General features: G+C 43.5%; 1 protein-coding gene across 1 annotated transcript in view; it reads right to left on the bottom strand.

Annotated features, from left to right (window-relative positions):
- NAA15 (N-alpha-acetyltransferase 15, NatA auxiliary subunit) overlaps positions 1-23180 on the bottom strand; it is a 430544-nt gene that overhangs the window by 77698 nt on the left and 329666 nt on the right. The window contains exon 17 of the mRNA XM_053703678.1: positions 3889-3987. Coding sequence (XP_053559653.1) covers positions 3889-3987 — 99 coding nt within the window. The remainder of the gene's footprint in view (positions 1-3888; positions 3988-23180) is intronic.

The raw sequence follows: 23180 nt of genomic DNA, 5'->3' as shown, positions 1-23180 counted from the left end.
CACTCCCATTTTTAACAGGTCTTCTACACAATGTAAGAATGCCTGTCTCTTTATGTGGTCTGAAGACAATTGAGACCTGTGGAACCTCCCCCTTGGGGGAAGCCCCTTGAATTCCAGAAGATAACCCTGGGAGACTATTTCTAGTGCCCAAGGATCCAGAACATCTCTTGCCCAAGCCTGAGCGAAGAGAGAGAGTCTGCCCCCCACCAGATCCGGTCCCGGATCGGGGGCCAACATTTCATGCTGTCTTGGTAGCAGTGGCAGGTTTCTTGGCCTGCTTTCCCTTGTTCCAGCCTTGCATTGGTCTCCAGGCTGGCTTGGCTTGAGAAGTATTACCCTCTTGCTTAGAGGACGTAGCACTTGGGGCTTGTCCGTTTCTACGAAAGGGACGAAAATTAGGTTTATTTTTGGCCTTGAAAGACCTATCCTGCGGAAGGGCGTGGCCCTTACCCCCAGTGATATCAGAGATAATCTCTTTCAAGTCAGGGCCAAACAGCGTTTTCCCCTTGAAAGGAATGTTAAGGAGTTTGTTCTTGGAAGACGCATCCGCTGACCAAGATTTCAACCAAAGCGCTCTACGGGCCACAATAGCAAACCCAGAATTCTTCGCCGCTAACCTAGCCAATTGCAAAGTGGCGTCTAGGGTGAAAGAATTAGCCAATTTGAGAGCACGGATTCTGTCCATAATCTCCTCATAAGGAGGAGAATCACTATCGATCGCCTTTACTAGCTCATCGAACCAGAAACACGCGGCTGTAGTGACAGGGACAATGCATGAAATTGGTTGTAGAAGGTAACCTTGCTGAACAAACATCTTTTTAAGCAAACCTAATTTTTTATCCATAGGATCTTTGAAAGCACAACTATCTTCTATGGGTATAGTGGTGCGTTTGTTTAAAGTAGAAACCGCTCCCTCGACCTTGGGGACAGTCTGCCATAAGTCCTTTCTAGGGTCGACCATAGGAAACAATTTTTTAAATATGGGGGGAGGGACGAAAGGTATACCGGGCCTTTCCCATTCTTTATTTACAATGTCCGCCACCCGCTTGGGTATAGGAAAAGCTTCTGGGAGCCCCGGGACCTCTAGGAACTTGTCCATTTTACATAGTTTCTCTGGGATGATCAAATTCTCACAATCATCCAGAGTGGATAATACCTCCTTAAGCAGAGCGCGGAGATGTTCCAACTTAAATTTAAATGTAATCACATCGGGTTCAGCTTGTTGAGAAATTTTCCCTGAATCTGAAATTTCTCCCTCAGACAAAACCTCCCTGGCCCCCTCAGACTGGTGTAGGGGCATTTCAGAACCATTATCATCAGCGTCCTCATGCTCTTCAGTATCTAAAACAGAGCAGTCGCGCTTACGCTGATAAGTGGGCATTTTGGCTAAAATGTTTTTGATAGAATTATCCATTACAGCCGTTAATTGTTGCATAGTAAGGAGTATTGGCGCGCTAGATGTACTAGGGGCCTCCTGAGTGGGCAAGACTCGTGTAGACGAAGGAGGGAATGATGCAGTACCATGCTTACTCCCCTCACTTGAGGAATCATCTTGGGCATCATTTTCAGTGTCACATAAATCACATTTATTTAAATGAGAAGGAACCTTGGCTTCCCCCACATTCAGAACACAGTCTATCTGGTAGTTCAGACATGTTAAACAGGCATAAACTTGATAACAAAGTACAAAAAACGTTTTAAAATAAAACCGTTACTGTCACTTTAAATTTTAAACTGAACACACTTTATTACTGCAATTGCGAAAAAGTATGAAGGAATTGTTCAAAATTCACCAAAATTTCACAACAGTGTCTTAAAGCCTTAAAAGTATTGCACACCAAATTTGGAAGCTTTAACCCTTAAAATAACGGAACCGGAGCCGTTTTAACTTTAACCCCTTTACAGTCCCTGGTATCTGCTTTGCTGAGACCCAACCAAGCCCAAAGGGGAATACGATACCAAATGACGCCTTCAGAAAGTCTTTTCTATGTATCAGAGCTCCTCACACATGCGACTGCATGTCATGCTTCTCAAAAACAAGTGCGCAATACCGGCGCGAAAATGAGGCTCTGCCTATGATTAGGGAAAGCCCCTAGAGAATAAGGTGTCTAAAACAGTGCCTGCCGATATTATTTAACAAAAATACCCAGATTAAATGATTCCTCAAGGCTAAATATGTGTAATATATGAATCGATTTAGCCCAGAAAATGTCTACAGTCTTAATAAGCCCTTGTGAAGCCCTTATTTACTGTCTGAATAAAAATGGCTTACCGGATCCCATAGGGAAAATGACAGCTTCCAGCATTACATCGTCTTGTTAGAATGTGTCATACCTCAAGCAGCAAGAGACTGCTCACTGTTCCCCCAACTGAAGTTAATTGCTCTCAACAGTCCTGTGTGGAACAGCCATGGATTTTAGTGACGGTTGCTAAAATCATTTTCCTCATACAAACAGAAATCTTCATCTCTTTTCTGTTTCTGAGTAAATAGTACATACCAGCACTATTTTAAAATAACAAACTCTTGATTGAATAATAAAAACTACAGTTAAACAATAAAAAACTCTAAGCCATCTCCGTGGAGATGTTGCCTGTACAACGGCAAAGAGAATGACTGGGGTAGGCGGAGCCTAGGAGGGATCATGTGACCAGCTTTGCTGGGCTCTTTGCCATTTCCTGTTCGGGAAGAGAATATCCCACAAGTAAGGATGACGCCGTGGACCGGACACACCTATGTTGGAGAAATGGGAGATCAGAACGTAAACACGCCCGGTCACAAGGTGAGCCGTACAGTCCAAAAAAAGCGTGCCCAACCGTAAGGTTGCGTCACTTTGAAAGGCTGTTATGTTCCAAAAGCCACGAGCCCAGTTAACACTACACATAAGCAGGTTAAATCACATAACAAACATGAATAAACCCCCCCCCCCCCCCTGTTCAATAATCCCCCTCAGGAGATATTAACCCTTGATTCCAAGATACTAAAGGAGTCCCACTGAGACCCTGTATTTTTCATGTGAGTTTGCAGGAACAAATTAGTTACAGTACAATCATGAAGAAGTAAAATGAAACAATCTTACCCAAATCTACGCCGTGGAACAGGAACACGGCCCTTCAAGTGTGATGGATAGTAGCTTCGCCTCCGCCATGGACTTGAGAGAAGAAGCAGGCAGCGAAGTTTGACAACGCTGATTGCTTGTTAATATGCAGTTAATATGAGTCGGGATGGTTTCGCAGAAAGACTCTCCCTGCATCTCCGGACTCACTAACTTTCATCCAAGCCCTCACTGAGAGACTCCCGTCCCATGTCGAAGAGTACTACCCTCCATAAGAGACTAAAATAAACTTCTGACACTTCTCTGCCAAACTCATGGGACGAAAGGCAAAGAATGACTAGGGGATGAGGGAAGTGGTTGGAGTATTTAAGCCTTTGGCTGGGGTGTCTTTGCCTCCTCCTGGTGGCCAGATTCTTATTTCCCAAAAGTAATGAATGCAGCTGTGGACTCTTTCCATTTATGAAGAAAATCCATGGTGTTGAACCTAAAATGGGCTCGCTGCTAAGATTTACATTCCTGCTTTTAAAATAAAGATAGCAAGAGAACGAAGAAAAATTGATAATAGGAGTACATTAGAAAGCTGCTTGAAAATGCATGCTCTATCTGAATCATGGAAGAAAAAAGTTGGGTTTAGTGTCCCTTTAAGTTTAAACTATACTGTACCCCATTTAAAAGGATTAAAAATGTGTCCATCTATGCAAGTTTAGTAACATATCAAATGTGTAGATATAACCATACATAAATAATTAAGGGAAATTAGAGATGAATTTAAAATGCACAACATTACAATTTCTATCTGATGAAAATCTTATGAAATGATAATATGAAAACATACCTGCACAAAAGAACTTGACCATACATTCGTGAAGCCAAGGATGGGAGGGGTCGATAGCAAATGCCCTCTTAACAGACTGCAGCATCAATAAGAACTTATCTATAAAAGAAACATACAACATTTTACCACAGCTAAACTAAACAAAAAAAAAGGAAATTTATGCTTACCTGATAAATGTATTTCTTTTACGATATGACGAGTCCTCGGATTTCATCCTTACTTATGGGATATTGCCTCCTGGTCAGCAGGAGGAGGCAAAGAGCTCCACAGCAGAGCTGCATAAATAGCTCTTCCCTTCCCCCCCAACCCAGTCATTTGACCGAAGTTAGGAAGAGAAAGGAAAAGCCAAGGAGCAGAGGTGACTGAAGAACCTGTCTTAAGAAATGACAGGGTGGGCCATGGACTCGTCATATTGTAAAAGAAACAAATTTATCAGGTAAGCATAAATTTCCTTTTCTTTTACAAGATATGATGAGTCCACGGATTTCATCCTTACTTATGGGATACAATACCAAAGCTATAGGACATGGATGAAAGGGAGGGACAAGACAGGAACCTAAACGGAAGGCACCACAGCTTGAAGAACCTTTCTCCCAAAAACAGCCTCAGACAAGGCAAAAGTATAAAATTTGGAAAATTTGGAAAAAGTGTGAAGAGACGACCAAGTTGCAGCCTTGCAAATCTGTTCAACAGAAGCATCATTTTTAAATGCCCATGAGGAAGCCACAGCCCTAGTAGAATGAGCCGTAATTCGTTCTGGAGGCTGGTGTCCAGCAGTCTCATATGCAACACGGATGATACTCTTCAGCCAAAAAGAAAGAGAGGTAGCCGTAGCTTTCTGACCCCTACGTTTCCCAGCAAAAACAACAAATAATGAAGATGTTTGATGAAAATCCTTAGTCGCCTGCAAGTAGAACTTCAAGGCACGGACTACATCCAAATTATGTAACAGACGCTCCTTCTTAGAAGAAGGGTTAGGACACAAGGAAGGAACAACAATTTCCTGATTAATATTTTTGTTAGAAACAACCTTAGGCAGAAAACCAGGTTTGGTACGTAACATCACCTTATCAAAATGGAAAATAAGATAAGGAGAATCACATTGTAATGTCGAAAGCTCAGAAACTCTGCGAGCAGAAGAAATAGCAACTACAAATAAAACTTTCCAATATAATAACTTAATATCTATGGAATGCATAGGTTCAAACGGAACCCCTTGAAGAACATTAAGAACTAAATTCAAACTCCAAGGAGGAGCAATTGGTCTAAACACAGGCCGCATTATAGTCAGGGCCTGACAAAAAGATTGAACATCTGGGACACCTGCCAGACGCTTGTGTAGCAAAATAGACAAAGCAGAAATCTGTCCTTTTAAGGAACTTGCTGACAACCCTTTCTCCAATCCTTCTTGGAGAAAAGATAAAATCCTGGGAATCCTAACCCTACTCCATGAGTAGCCCTTGGATTCACACCAATAAAGATATTTACGCCATATCTTATGGTAAATTGTTCTAGTAACAGGCTTGCGTGCCTGAATTAAGGGATCAATGACCGCATCAGAGAACCCCCGCTTAGATAAAATCAAGCGTTCAATCTCCAAGCAGTCAGCTGCAGAGAAATTAGATTCGGATTATGGAAGGGTCCCTTAATGAGAAGGTCCTGCCTCAATGGAAGCTTCCACGGCGGCAGAGAGGACATGTCCACCAGATCGGCATACCAAGTACTGCGAGGCCACGCAGGAGCGATTAGAATCACTGAAGCCCTTTCCTGTTTGATCCGTGCAATCACCCGGGGAAGGAGAGCAAACGGTGGAAACACATAAGCTAGGTTGAACGACCAAGGCACTGCCAAGGCATCTATCAGTTCGGCCTGAGTATCCCTGGACCTGGATCCGAATCTTGGGAGCTTGGCATTCTGACGAGACGCCATCAGATCCAAATCGGTCTGCCCCACCTGAGAATTAGGATGGCAAAGACCTCCGGATGGAGTTCCCATTCCCCAGGATGAAACGCCTATCTGCTCAAAAACTCCGCCTCCCAGTTGTCCACTCTTGGGATGTAGATTGCTGACAGATAACAAGAGTGAGCCTCCGCCCACCAAATTATCTTGGCTACTTCTGTAATCGCTAAGGAACTCCTTGTTGCTCCTTGATAATTGATGTAAGCCACAGTTTGATAATTGATGTAAGCCACAGTCGTCATGTTGTTCGACTGAAATCGGATGAATTTGTCCGAAGCCAACTGAGGCCAAGCCTGAAGCGCATTGAATATTGCTCTCAATTCCAGAATATTGATTGGAAGCAGAGACTCCGACCGAGTCCACACACCCTGAGCCTTCAGGGAATTCCAGACTGCACCCCATCTTAGTAGACTGGCGTCCGTTGTCACTATTACCCATGAAGGTCTGCGGAAGCACGTCCCTTGGGACAGATGATCCATCGACAACCACCAAAGAAGAGAGTCTCTTGTCTCCTGATCCAGATCTATCTGAGGAGACAAATTTGCATAATCTCCATTCCACTGTCTGAGCATGCTCAGTTGTAGAGGTCTGAGATGAAAACGAGCAAATAGAATGATGTCCATTGCCGCCACCATCAATCCAATTACCTCCATGCACTGAGCTACTGATGGCCGAGGATTGGACTGAAGGGCTCGGCATGTATTCAGAATCTCTAACTTTCTGACTTCCGTCAAGAAGATTTTCATGGATATAGAGTCTATTAGAGTTCCCAGGAAAGGAACCCTTGTCTGTGGAATTAGTGAACTCTTCTCTAGATTCAACTTCCACCCGTCAGTCCTTAGAAAGGACAGAACCATGTCGGTGTGAGACTTTGTCAGTTGATAAGACGACGCCTGGATCAGAATATCGTCCAGATAAGGCGCCACTGCAATGCCCCGCGGTCTGAGAACCGCCAGCAGAGACCCTAGAACCTACGTGAAGATCCTGGGTGCCGTGGCCAGCCCGAAAGGAAGAGCCACGAACTGAAAATGTTTGTCCAGGAAGGCAAACCTTATGAACTGGTGATGATCTTTGTGGATAGGAATATGAAGATATGCATCCTTTAAGTCCACGGTAGTCATATATTGACCTTCCTGGATCAATGGAAGAATTGTCCGAATAGTCTCCTTCTTGAAGGATGGAACTCTGAGAAACTTGTTTAGACTCTAGAGGTCTAAAATGGGTTGGAACGTTCCCTCGTTTTTGGGAACCACGAAAAGGTTTGAGTAAAACCCCTGCCCCTGTTCCTGTTTTGGAACGGGACAAATTACTCCCATAGTGGAGAGGTCTTTTACACAATGTAAGAACGCCTCTCTTTTTGTCTGGTCTACAAACAATCGTGAAAGAAGAAACCTTCCCCTTGGGAAGGAATTTTTGAACTCCAACTGATACCCCTGAGACACGATTTCTAGTGTCCAGGGATCTTGAACATCTCTCATCCAAGCCTGGACAAAGAAAGAAAGTCTGCCCCCTACTAGATCCTGTCCCGGATCGGGGGCCGCCCCTTCATGCTGTCTTGGTAGCAGCGGCAGGCTTCTTGGGTTGCTTACCCTTATTCCAACCCTGGTTAGGCTTACAGGTGGCTTTGGCTTGAGCATAATTTCCTTCCTGTTTAACGGAAGAGGAAGAGGGGATTCCCTTGAAGTTTCAAAAGGAACGAAAATTACTCTGTCGTCCCCTTAGCTTAGCTGTTTTGTCCTCAGGCCCGAACAGGGTCTTACCCTTGAAAGGAATCGCCAAGAGCTTTGATTTAGAGGACACATCTGCAGACCAAGATTTTAACCATAAGGCTCTGCGCGCTAAAAAGGAAAATCCTGCATTCTTAGCTGCCAATTTGGCAATTTGAAAAGCAGCATCCGTAATAAAAGAATTAGCCAGCTTAAGGGCCTTAATTCTATCCATTATTTCTTCTAAAGGAGTCTCAGTTTTAAGGGACTCTTCTAGAGCGTCAAACCAAAAGGCAGCCGCAGTTGTGACTGTTACAATGCAGGCCGTTGGTTGAAACAGAAACCCTTGATGAATATATAGCTTTTTTAGAAGACCCTCCAACTTTTTATCCATAGGGTCCTTGAAAGCACAACTGTCCTCAATAGGGATAGTCGTACGCTTAGCTAGGGTAGATATAGCTCCCTCCACCTTAGGGACCGTCTGCCAAGAGTCCCGAACAGTGTCAGCTATAGGGTACATTTTCCTAAAAATAGGAGAAGGGGAGAACGGGATACCCGGTCTCTCCCATTCCCTTGTAATAATTTCCAAAATCCTCTTAGGAACCGGAAACACATCGGAATAAGAAGGGACCTCTAAGTATTTGTCCATCTTACTCAATTTCTCTAGCGGGACCACAATTGAGTCAGTGTCGTCCAGAGTCACCAAAACCTCTCGTAGCAAAAGGCGGAGGTGTTCAAGTTTAAATCTGAAGGACATGACGTCCGAATCTGTCTGGGGTAATGCACTTCCTGAGTCAGACAGTTCCCCCTCAGACAGGGCCTCTCTAACTCCCAGTTCAGACCCCTGGGAAGGTATATCGGCGATAGCCATTAAAGCATCAGAAGTTGCAGGGACCACGTGGGCCTCTGTCCTGCTGCGTTTGCCTTGTAACACTGGCAACTTAGATAAAACTTCTGTAAGAGTGGATGACATAACTGCAGCGTAAATGAAGCAGACGCCGTTGAAGAACCTGGCGTCACCTGTGCGGGAGTTAAAGGCTGTGACGCTTGGGGAGAAAGGTGCGGCAAACCCTGACTCATCAGTCTGAGGACATTCATTAGATATATCTTTATTAAAGAAAATTTGCTCTTTACACTGTAAAGCCCTCTCAATAAATGGGGGACACAATGGCATCTAAACACATAGGACAAGTACTGTGTTCGATGTCTTCCATAATAACAGAAGCAAAGGCAAGCGTGGTCAAATCACTGATAAACAGAAAAAATCAGGTCAAAATAAGATGTGCACTGTGTCTTTAAATAGTAAACTCGAATTAAAATGAAAATAAGCAGGTGCGGTTTAATTTACACTCCACACTCCTCCCGTGGGCCCTGATATAAATACCCACTGGTTCCCAGAGAAAAAAAAAACCACACAGTCACCCTGCCAAAGCTCCTGACCGCCTCCACGTGACCACTGCTACCTTCTAAACAGCGTGCCTAAGATTGCTTGTAGACAAGCGTGACAAGCGGACTTAGGAGCCGTAAGAGAACACTGCTCAAGTACCCCACCGGAAGTTAATTGCACGGATAAGCGCGCAAAATCAGGCCCCACCCATCGTGGGCGGAAACAAAGCACAGAGCCCTGTAAAAAAAATAAAGGCATCGCCATGTACCGTAATCAAGTTAAGGCCATAGTCCCACATAACACTACTCCCAGCGTCAGCCAAACTCTTATGCAAACATATAATAAACAGAGTTCAGCCCGTTACCGTACTCCCACATCTGAGTACTACATTAAACCTGCCAGCGCTTCTGGCTAATGATTGAAATGCCGGACTGTCTGGAAAAAACTTAATGTGTTGGTTGATCTACGTTACTAGTACCAAACATAATTGATCAGGGAGACCCTTGTCAGAGCCCATAATCCCAGACTGTCAGAGTAGAGTACAGTCAGTTCTGAGATATGCTGTCAGAGCCCCAGAAGTAAAAAGACTGCACTTACCTCCATGCTGAGGAACAGCATGAAAATACTCACAGTGTCAAGAGGTCCACTCTTCCTCCTTAGGTCCTGTGAAGACATAAAGGTCTTAGGAAAATTCACTAAGTACATATCCAGGCAGCACCAATATGGGAGGCGTAGTGAGACTAAAACCCCACAAGTTCCCGTAGAATACTTGGTGATACTCCAGAAGCTGCCCGGTTATAAAATAGTACACTCTGACACCATTTAAAAAACTCTTGATTGAAGAATCTAAACTAACACCTCACTTTACCTCTTCCTATCACTAACACAGGCAAAGAGAATGACTGGGTTGGGGGGGGGGAAGGGAGAAGCTATTTATGCAGCTCTGCTGTGGAGCTCTTTGCCTCCTCCTGCTAACCAGGAGGCGATATCCCATAAGTAAGGATGAAATCCGTGGACTCGTCATATCTTGTAAAAGAAACTTGTATAGCATGCAAAACCACAAACAAATCAATCTGCTTAAAGGGACAATGTACTCAGATAAACCGCTAATTCAAAGCTGTAGCTGTATTGAGAGATGCTGTAGAAACAACTTTTCAAATTAGTTTGACTCCCTGACGACTGGTTGATTATTCTGTTGCCTTTTCTTTATAAAGATTTTCTATAGATAATACTGCAGAATTGACAATTTAATTACAGGCTGTGGTTTTAGCAGGCAAAATCAGCTACTTCAAATGACAAAATAAAGATAATGGAGTAGTTTGTAGACAATTTAATACATTCCAGTAGGTAAAAACATAATTTATGCTTACCTGATAAATTTATTTCTCTTGTAGTGTAGTCAGTCCACGGGTCATCCATTACTTATGGGATTATATCTCTTCCCCAACAGGAAGTTGCAGGAGGATCACCCAAGCAGAGCTGCCATATAGCTCCTCCCCTCACATGTCATATCCAGTCATTCGACCGAAACAAGACGAGAAAGGAGAAACCATAGGGTGCAGTGGTGACTGGAGTTTAATTAAAATTTAGATCTGCCTTAAAAGACAGGGCGGGCCGTGGACTGACTACACTACAAGAGAAATAAATTTATCAGGTAAGCATAAATTATGTTTTCTCTTGTTAAGTGTAGTCAGTCCACGGGTCATCCATTACTTATGGGATACCAATACCAAAGCTAAAGTACACGGATGAAGGGAGGGACAAGGCAGGAACTTTAAACGGAGGGAACCACTGCCTGAAGTACCTTTCTCCCAAAAATAGCCTCCGAAGAAGCAAGTGTGTCAAATTTGTAAAATTTTGAAAAGGTGTGAAGTGAAGACCAAGTCGCAGCCTTGCAAATCTGTTCAACAGAAGCCTCATTTTTAAAGGCCCAGGTGGAAGCCACAGCTCTAGTAGAATGAGCTGTAATTCTTTCAGGAGGCTGCTGTCCAGCAGTCTCAAAGGCTAAACGTATTATGCTACGAAGCCAAAAGGAGAGAGAGGTAGCCGAAGCCTTTTGACCTCTCCTCTGTCCAGAGTAAACGACAAACAGGGAAGAAGTTTGACGAAAATCTTTAGTTGCCTGCAAACAGAACTTCAGGGCATTGACTACGTCCAGATTATGCAAAAGTCGTTCCTTCTTTCAAGAAGGGTTAGGACACAATGATGGAACAACAATCTCTTGATTGATATTCCTGTTAGAAACTACCTTAGGTAAGAACCCAGGTTTAGTACGCAGAACTACCTTGTCTGAATGAAAAATCAGATAAGGAGAATCACAATGTAAGGCAGATAACTCAGAGACTCTTCGAGCCGAGGAAATAGCCATCAAAAACAGAAATTTCCAAGATAACAGCTTGATATCAATGGAATGAAGGGGTTCAAATGGAACGCCTTGCAGAACGTTAAGAACTAAGTTTAAGCTCCACGGCGGAGCAACAGTCTTAAACACAGGCTTAATCCTAGCCAAAGCCTGACAAAAAGCCTGAACGTCTGGAATTTCTGCCAGACGCTTGTGTAGAAGAATAGACAGAGCAGAAATCTGTCCCTTTAATGAACTAGCGGATAAGCCCTTTTCTAAACCCTCTTGTAGAAAAGACAATATCCTAGGAATCCTAACCTTACTCCATGAGTAACTCTTGGATTCGCACCATATATATAAATATTTACGCCATATCTTATGGTAAATTCTTCTGGTAACAGGTTTCCTAGCCTGTATTAAGGTATCAATAACCGACTCCGAGAAGCCACGCTTTGATAGAATCAAGCGTTCAATCTCCATGCAGTCAGCCTCAGAGAAATTAGATTTGGATGGTTGAAAGGACCCTGAATTAGAAGGTCCTGCCTCAGAGGCAGAGACCATGGTGGACAGGACGACATGTCCACTAGGTCTGCATACCAGGTCCTGCGTGGCCACGCAGGCGCTATCAGAATCACTGATGCTCTCTCCTGTTTGATCTTGGCAATCAGTCGAGGAAGCATCGGAAATGGTGGAAACACATAAGCCATGTTGAAGACCCAAGGGGCTGTCAGAGCATCTATCAGCACCGCTCCCGGGTCCCTGGACCTGGATCCGAAACAAGGAAGCTTGGCGTTCTGGCGAGACGCCATGAGATCCAGATCTGGTTTGCCCCAACGATGAATCAGTTGAGCGAAGACCTCCGGATGAAGTTCCCACTCCCCCGGATGAAAAGTCTGGCGACTTAGAAAATCCGCCTCCCAGTTCTCCACGCCTGGGATGTAGATCGCTGACAGGTGGCAAGAGTGAGACTCTGCCCAGCAAATTATCTTTGAGACTTCCAACATCGCTAGGGAACTCCTGGTTCCCCCTTGATGATTGATGTAAGCCACAGTCATGATGTTGTCCGACTGAAATCTGATGAACCTCAGAGTTGCTAACTGAGGCCAAGCTAGAAGAGCATTGAATATTGCTCTTAACTCCAGAATATTTATTGGGAGGAGTTTCTCCTCCTGAGTCCATGATCCCTGAGCCTTCAGGGAATTCCAGACTGCGCCCCAACCTAGAAGGCTGGCGTCTGTTGTTACAATCGTCCAATCTGGCCTGCGAAAGGTCATCCCCTTGGACAGGTGGGGCCGAGAAAGCCACCATAGAAGAGAATCTCTGGTCTCTTGATCCAGATTTAGTAGAGGGGACAAATCTGAGTAATCCCCATTCCACTGACTTAGCATGCACAATTGCAGCGGTCTGAGATGCAGGCACGCAAATGGTACTATGTCCATTGCCGCTACCATTAAGCCGATTACTTCCATGCACTGAGCTACTGACGGTTGTGGAATGGAATGAAGGGCACGGCAAGTATTTAGAAGTTTTGATAACCTGGCCTCCGTCAGGTAAATTTTCATCTCTACAGAATCTATAAGAGTCCCTAGGAAGGGAACCCTTGTGAGTGGTAATAGAGAACTCTTTTCCACGTTCACCTTCCACCCATGCGACCTCAGAAATGCCAGAACTATCTCTGTATGAGACTTGGCAGTTTGAAAACTTGACGCTTGTATCAGAATGTCGTCTAGGTACGGAGCCACCGCTATGCCTCGCGGTCTTAGTACCGCCAGAAGTGAGCCCAGAACCTTTGTAAAGATTCTTGGAGCCGTAGCTAACCCGAAGGGAAGAGCTACAAACTGGTAATGCCTGTCTAGGAAGGCAAATCTTAGGTACCGATAATGATCCTTGTGAATCGGTATGTGAAGGTAGGCCATCCTTTAAGTCCACAGTGGTCATGTACTGACCCTCTTGGATCATGGGTAGGATGGTTCGAATAGTTTCCATTTTGAATGATGGAACTCTTAGGAATTTGTTTAGGATTTTTAAGTCCAAGATTGGTCTGAAGGTTCCGTCTTTCTTGGGAACCACAAACAGATTTGAATAGAATCCTTGCCGTGTTCCGTCCGCGGAACTGGGTGGATCACCCCCATTAGTAAGAGGTCTTGTACACAGCGTAGAAACGCCTCTTTCTTTATTTGGTTTGCTGATAACCTTGAAAGATGAAATCTCCCTTGTGGAGGAGAAGCTTTGAAGTCCAGAAGATATCCCTGGGATATGATCTCCAACGCCCAGGGATCCTGGACATCTCTTGCCCAAGCCTGGGCGAAGAGAGAAAGTCTGCCCCCCACTAGATCCGTTTCCGGATAGGGGGCCCTCTCTTCATGCTGTCTTAGGGGCAGCAGCAGGTTTTCTGGCCTGCTTGCCCTTGTTCCAGGACTGGTTAGTTTTCCAGCCCTGTCTGTAACGAGCAACAGCTCCTTCCTGTTTTGGAGCGGAGGAAGTTGATGCTGCTCCTGCCTTGAGGTTACGAAAGGCACGAAAATTAGACTGTTTGGCCTTTGGTTTGGCCCTGTCCTGAGGCAGAGCATGGCCCTTACCTCCCGTAATGTCAGCGATAATTTCTTTCAAGCCGGGCCCGAATAAGGTCTGCCCTTTGAAAGGAATATTAAGCAATTTAGATTTCGAAGTCACATCAGCTGACCAGGATTTAAGCCATAGCGCTCTGCGCGCTTGGATGGCGAATCCGGAGTTCTTAGCCGTAAGTTTGGTTAAATGTACGACGGCATCAGAAACAAATGCGTTAGCTAGCTTAAGTGCTTTAAGCTTGTTCATAATTTCATCCAATGGAGCTGTGCGAATGGCCTCTTCCAGAGACTCAAACCAGAATGCCGCCGCAGCAGTGACAGGCGCAATGCATGCAAGGGGCTGTAAGATAAAACCTTGTTGAACAAACATTTTCTTAAGGTAACCTTCTAATTTTTTATCCATTGGATCTGAAAAGGCACAACTATCCTCCACCGGGATAGTGGTACGCTTAGCTAAAGTAGAAACTGCTCCCTCCACCTTAGGGACCGTCTGCCATAAGTCTCGTGTGGTGGCGTCTATAGGAAACATTTTCCTAAATATGGGAGGAGGGGAAAAAGGCACACCGGGTTTATCCCACTCCTTGCTAATAATCTCTGTAAGCCTTTTAGGTATAGGAAACACGTCAGTACACACCGGTACCGCATAGTATCTATCCAACCTACATAATTTTTCTGGAATTGCAACCGTGTTACAATCATTCAGAGCCGCTAATACCTCCCCTAGCAATATGCGTAGGTTCTCAAGCTTAAATTTAAAATTAGAAATCTCTGAATCCAGTCTCCCTGGATCAGATCCATCACCCACAGAATGAAGCTCTCCGTCTTCATGTTCTGCAAATTGTGACGCAGTATCGGACATGGCTCTCACATCATCAGCGCGCTCTGTCCTTAACCCAGAGCTATCACGCTTGCCTCTTAATTCTGGCAATTTAGATAATACTTCTGTCATAACAGTAGCCATGTCTTGCAAAGTTATTTGTAAGGGCCTCCCTGATGTACTTGGCGCCACAAAATCACGCACCTCCTGAGCGGGAGGCGAAGGTACTGACACGTGAGGAGAGTTAGTCGGCATAACTTCCCCCTCGTTGTCTGGTGATAATTTCTTTACATGTAAAGACTGACTTTTATTTAAAGTTACATCAATGCATTTAGTACACAACTTTCTATGGGGCTCCACATTGGCCTTCATACATAGTGAACAAACAGATTCATCTGTGTCAGACATGTTTAAACAGACTAGCAATGAGACTAGCAAGCTTGGAAAATACTTTTCAAATAAATTTACAAGCAATATAAAAAACGCTACTGTGCCTTTAAGAAGCACAAAAAGCTGTCACAGTTGAAATAACAATGAACCAAATTAGTTATAGCAACCAAATTTTCACAGTAAATGTATTAAGTTAGCAAAGGATTGCACCCACCAGCAAATGGATGATTAACCCCTTAATACCCAAAAACGGATAACAATTTAATAATTAACGTTTTTATCACAGTCAAACACACTGTCACAGGTCTGCTGTGACTGATTACCTCCCTCAAAATGAATTTGAAGACCCCTGAGCTCTCTAGAGACGTCCTGGATCATGGAGGATGAAGTAGGAAGATAGTGACTGAATTTTTACTGCACAAAAAAAGCGCTAAAATAGGCCCCTCCCACTCATATTACAACAGTGGGGAAGCTCAGTTAACTGTTTCTATGCAGAAACAAAAGTTAGCCATGTGGTAAAAATCATGCCCCAATAAGTTTTATCACCAAGTACCTCACAAAAAACGATTAACATGCCAGTAAACGTTTTGAACATACATTTTAAAAGTTATGAAGTGTTATTAATAAGCCTGCTACCAGTCGCTTTTACTGCAGTTAAGGCTCATACATTACTTCAGTATTAACAGTATTTTCTGAGTCAAATTCCATTCCCTAGAAAAATACTTCAGTGTACACACACTCATCAGCCTAATACCAGTCGCTACCACTGCATTTAAGGCTGAACTTACATTACATTGGTATCAGCAGTAATTTCTCAGTCAATTCCATATCTTAGAAAAATAATTTACTGCACATACCTCGTTTGCAGGGGGGCCCTGCATGCTATTCCCCTTTTCTGAAGTTACCTCACTCCTCAGAATGTGCGAGAACAGCCAGTGGATCTTAGTTACGTCTGCTAAGATCATAGAAAACGCAGGCAGATTCTTCTTCTAATGCTGCCTGAGAAACAAACAGCACACTCCGGTGCCATTTAAAATAACAAACTTTTGATTGAAGAAATAAACTAAGTTTAAAAACACCACAGACCTCTCACAACGACCTATCTTTAGTTAGGTTGCAAGAGAATGACTGGATATGACATGTGAGGGGAGGAGCTATATGGCAGCTCTGCTTGGGTGATACTCTTGCAACTTCCTGTTGGGGAAGAGATATAATCCCATAAGTAATGGATGACCCGTGGACTGACTACACTTAACAAGAGAAATTGATCACTGGTAACACTAGAAAACATTGTAAAGTACAATGTCCCTTTAAGATAAGTTCTATATTTATTTACCATTCTAAATTTTCTTTGATTAAAAATTAGAAATGTATTCTTCAAAATCTTAACCTTTTAGTTCACAATACAGAGCCTCTGTTCAAAAGAAAGAAATAGCAGAGAATATCCAGTCTACCCATATTTCTATCTACACACAGAGAGAAGCGCACTCACAGGAACGGACAACCAGCTTAATACTATTGTTAGCCTGTTCTATGGTAATTTACCACCTGGGTGCAGCTTCTTTTAGCCCAGTAATATTTTTCACAGAGTAGAACTTTCCTGTAGTATATCAGTCTGATCCCGCCTATTCTGGTAGGTTCAGCGCTGAAATACCAGGCAAATCTTCTCTGAACAAGGAACACAGCAACCTCAGATGATCGTTTCGGCCCTCATTGGGCATTGTCAGTGAGATGTAGCCATAAGCACACTGAGCAAGGAGTCCACACCTGGTTGCCCATTTTCCCTTAGGGAGACTTAAAGGGACATTAAACCCAAAATATTTCTTTCACTATTCAGATAGAGAATACAATTTTAAAAAAACTTTCCAATTTACTTCTATTATCAAATTTGCTTAATTCTCATGATATTCTTTGTTAAAGAGATACCTAGGTAGGTAGCGTGCACGTGTCTGAAGCACTACATAACAGGAAATAGTGCTGCCATCCAGTGGTCCTGCTAATGTATAACATTGTTGCAAAACTGCTGCCATATAGTGCTGCAGACACGTGCACACTTCTGAGCTTACATCCTTGCTTTTCAACAAAGGATAACAAAAAATCTAAGATAACTTGACAACAGAAGTAAATTGGAAAATTGTTTAAAATTGTGTGCTCTATCTCAGGGGTCACCAACCTTTCGGACCTCAGGGACCACTAAACTCACAATTCTGAATCCCGTGGACCACTAACATGATTTTTTTTTTTTAAAAAAGGTACAAACCTGCATAATACACACATACTGTACATAACTAGTATAACCATAGCTAAGTTTACATTATGTAGATATTTACACATTTTTAAGAGTTATTTTTTGGAATTAACTAACTGAATGACAGAACTGAGAGAATACTTCCAAATGACAGATGAAGGGTGAGTGCCAACTTCTTGAGCTGGAAACAGAGAGGCAGAAAGTGGGGGGAGGGGGGGGGAAGAATTATATTAAAAGGACCACAAGACTTCCAAGTTACCTCCCAGTTAGGAATTATTCAAAACTACTTATGATCATGGACAGACATTGGAGTCATAAATTAAGTTTATATCAGATAGTTCTCAATATGGATGTGAGCTAACCACGACTGATGTTACTGGCAATTACTACTGGTGGGATATGGCTGATCTGCTGGATGGCAATTACTGGAATTCAGGTGGAATGGCTTTGTGCACGGCAAAATTATCAGAATGAAAAGTAATTAATATTTAATAAATAAAATAAAGAAGGAGGGGAGGAAGACAAACAGTGATGTAATTCTATCTGAAGGAATTAGGAAAACTACTACAAAGAGACAGGTAAAGAGAAGAAAATAAATGAAATATGAGAAACATTTTTAAGATTTTCTTTTTTTTTTTAATATACTTTAATTCCACTATGTCAAGCCAAGACTAAACCAACTTCTGCTGGCTTTATAATGGAATCATGTCCCTCTGAGCAGCACACTGGGCGGGGGAATTAAAAATACAATCTAGCTCCGTAAGTTGAGCAGTACTACGCAATGTGCGTAGCGAGATTGTAATTTAACTCCTTCTCCAATGGTTTTCACTGATGTCCAGCCAGGCACTGTAGGGAGTTGCGGCACGACAGGTGTGACACCATCAGAGGAGATTAATTCTGCTTGATGGTGTAAAGGACCACCAACATCTTCTCGTGGACCACCAGTGGTCCATGGACCACTGGTTGGCGACCGCTGCTCTATCTGAATCATGAAAGAAAAAAGGAAATTTATGCTTACCTGATAAATGTATTTCTTTTTTGACACGATGAGGTCCACAGATCATCTTAATTACTAATGGGATATTCACCTCCTGGTCAGCAGGAGGAGGCAAAGAGCACCACAGCAGAGCTGTTAAATAGCTCCTCCCTTCCCCTCCCACTCAGTCATTCGACCAAAGTTAGGAAGAGAAAGGAAAAGCCAAGGTGCAGAGGTGTCTGAAGTTTACAATAACCCAAAACCTGTCTTACAAGAAAAGGGCGGGCCATGGACTCATCGTGTCAAAAAAGAAATAAATTTATCAGTTAAGCATAAATTTCCTTTTCTTTTTTAAGACAGGATGAGTCCACGGATCATCTTAATTACTAATGGGATTCAATACCCAAGCTAGAGTACACAGATGATACGGGAGGGACAAGACAGGGAACCTAAACTGAAAACACCACTGCTTAAAGAACCTTTCTCCCAAAAGTAGCCTCAGCCGGGGCAAAAGTGTCAAATTTGAATAATTTAAATAGAAAAAGCATGAATAGAGGACCAAGATGCAGCCTTGCAAATCGTTCCACAGAAACGTCATTTTTGAATGCCCATGAGAAAGCGACAGCCCTAGTGGAATGGGCCGTAACTCTCTCTCTGGAGGCTGCTGTCCAGCAGTCTCATATGCAAAACGTATGATACTCTTCAGTCAGAAAGAAAGAGAGGAAGACTAACAAAAGTCCTTAGTCGCCTGTAAGTAAAACTTTAAAGCACAGACCATGTCCAAATTGTGCAGAAGTCCCTTCCTTCTGAAAAAAAAGGATTTAGGACACAACGAAAGAACAACAATCTCCTGATTAATGTTTCGATCAAAAACAACCTTAGGAAGAAACCCTAATTTAGTACGTAAAACTACCTAATCTGAATGTAAAATAAGATAAGGAGACTAATACTGTAATGCCGAGAGTTCTGACATTCTCCGAGCAGAAGAAATAGCAAACAAGGAAAAAAACTTTCCAAGATAGCAACTTAATATCTAAGGAATGCATAGGTTCAAACGAAGCCCCTTGAAGAACCTTGAGAACTTAATTAAAACTCCATGGAGGAGTAACTGGATTGAACACAGGCCTGATCCTGACCAAGGCCTGACAAAAATAATTGTACATCTGCAACATCTAGACGTCTGTGTAACAAATAGAAAAGACAGAGATTTGACCAATAAAGGAGCTTGTCGATAATCCTTTCTCCAAACCCTCTTGGAGAAAGACAAATGTCTAGGAATCCTGACTCTTCTCCATGAGTAGCCCTAGGATTTACACCAATAAAGAAATTTAAGCCCTAGCTTATGGAAATCCTTCTAGTTACAAGCTTACGAGCCTGAATCATGGTCTCAATGACCTAGTCAGAAAAACCCCGCTTGGATAAAATTAAGCGTTAAATCTCCAAGCAGACAGCTTCAGAGAAACTAGATTTGGGTAAAGGAAGGGCCCTTGAACTATAAGATCCTTCCTCAACGGAAGTCTCCACAGTGCAGAGATGATATGTCCACCAGATCTGCATACCAAAGGCCTGCGAGTCCAAGCCGTAGCAATGAGGATCACCAACGCATTCACAAACTGGGGAAATAGGTAAGCTAGACTGAAAGTTCAAAGTACCGCCAGAGTGTCTAACAGTACCACCTGAGGGTCCCCGGACCTCGACCCGTACCTCAGAAGATTGGCCTTCTGCCGATATGCCATGAGATCTAATTCCGGCTGACCTCCTTAAGAATTAAGCTGAATTATCTTGGATACCTCTGTTACCACTAAATAACTCCTCGTTCCTCCCTGATGAACTGAAGACATGTGTCCCACTGAAACTAGATCAAATGGACCAAGACTAACTGGGGCCAGACCAGAATAGCATTGAGATCGCACTCAATTTCCAGAATGAATTAAAGCAAGAACACACTCTGAGTCCAAAATTCCCTGAGCCTTTAGGGGACCATAGACTGGTCCCCCATCCTAGAAGGTTGGTGTCTGGTGTCACAGACAGCCAAGAATGGTCTGCGAAAGCAGGTTCCCTGGAAAGAAAGATCCAGAAACAACCCCCTTAAGAAAACCCTTGTCTCCTGCACTCTGAGGAGACAAATCCGTCGTTTCCCTGAGCATGATAACCTGCGGAGGTCCGCGAAGGAACCGAGCAAACGGGAAGATTTTCCATGCCACTACCATCAGCCCGATACCTCCATGCACTGAGCCACTAATGGCGAGGAGAAGACTGAAGAAATAGTCTAGAACAAAAAGGCTTTTAATTTCCTGACTTCCCTTCAGGAAAAACCTTAATTTACCTTCCTGCTTGATATCACAGAAAGGATAACAACAATTTCCATATGAAATCTTGCTTGAAAGATTGTGCGCTGGACTAGGTTGTCTTCAGAAAGAGCGCCCCAGCGATGCCCTATAACCCGAGCACCCGCCAACATCAAACCCAGAAATTCCGGGGAGCTGTGGCAAAGTCAAAGGACCAAGTCACATTTGGAATGCTTGCCTTCATAAAATGACCCTCCTGGATCAAAATAAAATTGGACACCAAGTTCAACACCAAGCAGGCAGCATCTGAGAGAAACTAGATTTAGATGAAGAAGGGACTCTGACTCAGAAGGTACCTCCCTCAGGTTCAGTCACCAAGTGGAGAGACAACATTATCAGGTGGTCTGCATACCAGATCCTGCCAGGCAACGCAAGAGGCTATTAGAATCCCCGCCCACTCTCTCCTGATGAATAGGAGCAATGACTCGTGAAGGAGAACAAACAGAGTAAACAGGCATGACAGACTGTAATCCAAGAAAAAAAACGCCTCAGAACATCTATCAGGCGCGGTCAGTGGATAACTGGACAATGAAATGCACCTTTGAAGCTAGGCGTTCTGCCGAAAACGCCCTCAGAAACCAACTCTAGACACCCCATTTGAGGATTTACCTAGAGAATACCTCCAAAGAAACCACTCCCCTGGAGGAAATATCTGTCTGTCTCAGATGTTCGATTTTCAAATGCCTGGAGAGAGGATGACAGACAGCAATTGTGAGTTTCCGCCCACTGAACAATCCAAGTTACCTTCTATACAGCAAGGAACCCTAGATCCTCCCAGTTGGTTGAAATAAACCATTGAGGTGACATTCCTCCGAACTAGAACCAAACTAAGAAACGAACTGAGACCAAGAGGCCAAGCTATCAGAGCAATGAACGATCGCTCTCTACTTCAGATATTAAAGAGAGGAGCAGACACTTCCGAATCCGTAATCTTAACAAGACCCCAGACCGCATACCAGCCCAGCAGGTTGGAATCCCATGGTCACATTACCCTGGAATATCTCAGAAGCGCAAGCCCTGAGATAGATATTCCTTAAAATTACTCGGTAGAGAGACTCTTGTCGACTGATCCATATCTATCCTTTGAGACCGATCCCGATGCTCTCTCCTTTTATGGAAATTAGCATCTGATGCTCTCTCCTAAACGAAACACTGAAAAGTTAAGGAGATTCAGCTGCTGTTAGATCCGAACTCCCAACTACTGGTTGTAAGAGTTAAGCCTGACAACAAAACTTGCTGTTGGCTAGACAGTAGCCTTCAGAGAAAGGAAAAAGGAATAAATCCTAGATATCCGACCTCTGTAAGAAAACTTCTTCTAAATACAGAGCCATAAAAATCCACCCCTTCAATTCCCATGAGAAAGAAGATTGGAAACAAATCTCTTGAAAAAGAGATAGCACGAAAGGAGGACGCACCTGAACTATATGTAGTCCAGGAAAGCACCCTTGAGCTACCCCAGGACCCTAAAGGCCCCTTCTTGGATGATGAAACTCATAAGCTAGAGAACAATAAACACACAGCCCTCCGGTCTATGTTCTTATGAACAGACCCGCCAGAACCAAATGAAGGTCAAGTACCAGAGAAAACTTGAGATAAATTACCCAGATCCCGTTCCCAAAAAGGAGCCTGGAACACTCTCACTCCCCGCAAGGAAACCGTCTGAATCCTGTTCAAGGAATGTTTCTCACTCGTACATGAATTTCAGAAATCGTATGATTGGATTCCAAACTCCTACTAAGGAAGAAAAGGAAAACTTTCCCTTAGACCTGCTCCCAGAAAAATCCGTTAGCCAGGTATTGTTCAGCCAAAACAAGTCCCAAGAAGGACTCATCCTTGAAAGGAATACGCCAGAAGGCATGATCTTGGAGGAAAAAATAGAACCTGCAAATGTAGCACTATAAGGCCTATAAAGCCTAGGCCTGTACCACTAAGTCACAGGTAGGCTTCCCAGCTGACCAAAACATTAGCCATAACGCCCACCGGCTTTACCTCCAAGCGTCATAATACAAGTAATTGCTCTAAATGAACAATTAAACCTCCTGCTTATCTATGGATCCGATAAAGGGGCAGGTACCCCTCTAAAGGGATCGAAGATCTCTGCGCCAAAGTAGCGAGGCCCCTCTCTACCCTTAGGCACCGTGCAATTAATGGAGACAGCGACAGAAAAATCCTTGAAAGACGTAAGACAGGGAGAAAGATATCCCTAGCTTATCCTATTCCTGTTGAGAATATCCAAGGTACGCCTAGAAAAGGCTTCACTCAAGGAAGGAACATCATATAAATGATAAAGTTCACAAAACTTTTCAAAGGTCGACAAAGACAGGGGTATCGATGTCGTCCCAAGTAGCCAACTACTTTAACAGTACACGAGGTGTGCAAGCATACATATGAAGGAAAAAAATACTCCAGCATCAGATGAAGGAATTATACTGCCCACATCTGAGATTTTTACTTAGGGAAGCCTACCAGTGAATTCCCCTCACCTGACTTAGGAGAAAGAGAGCAACCCAGTGTAGCAGATGAGAAGCAGAAACCTTACTATCCAAATATTCA

This window comes from Bombina bombina, chromosome 2 (genome assembly GCF_027579735.1).
Source record: "Bombina bombina isolate aBomBom1 chromosome 2, aBomBom1.pri, whole genome shotgun sequence".
NCBI lineage: Eukaryota > Metazoa > Chordata > Amphibia > Anura > Bombinatoridae > Bombina > Bombina bombina.
This window is presented reverse-complemented; position numbering and strand designations above follow the sequence as displayed.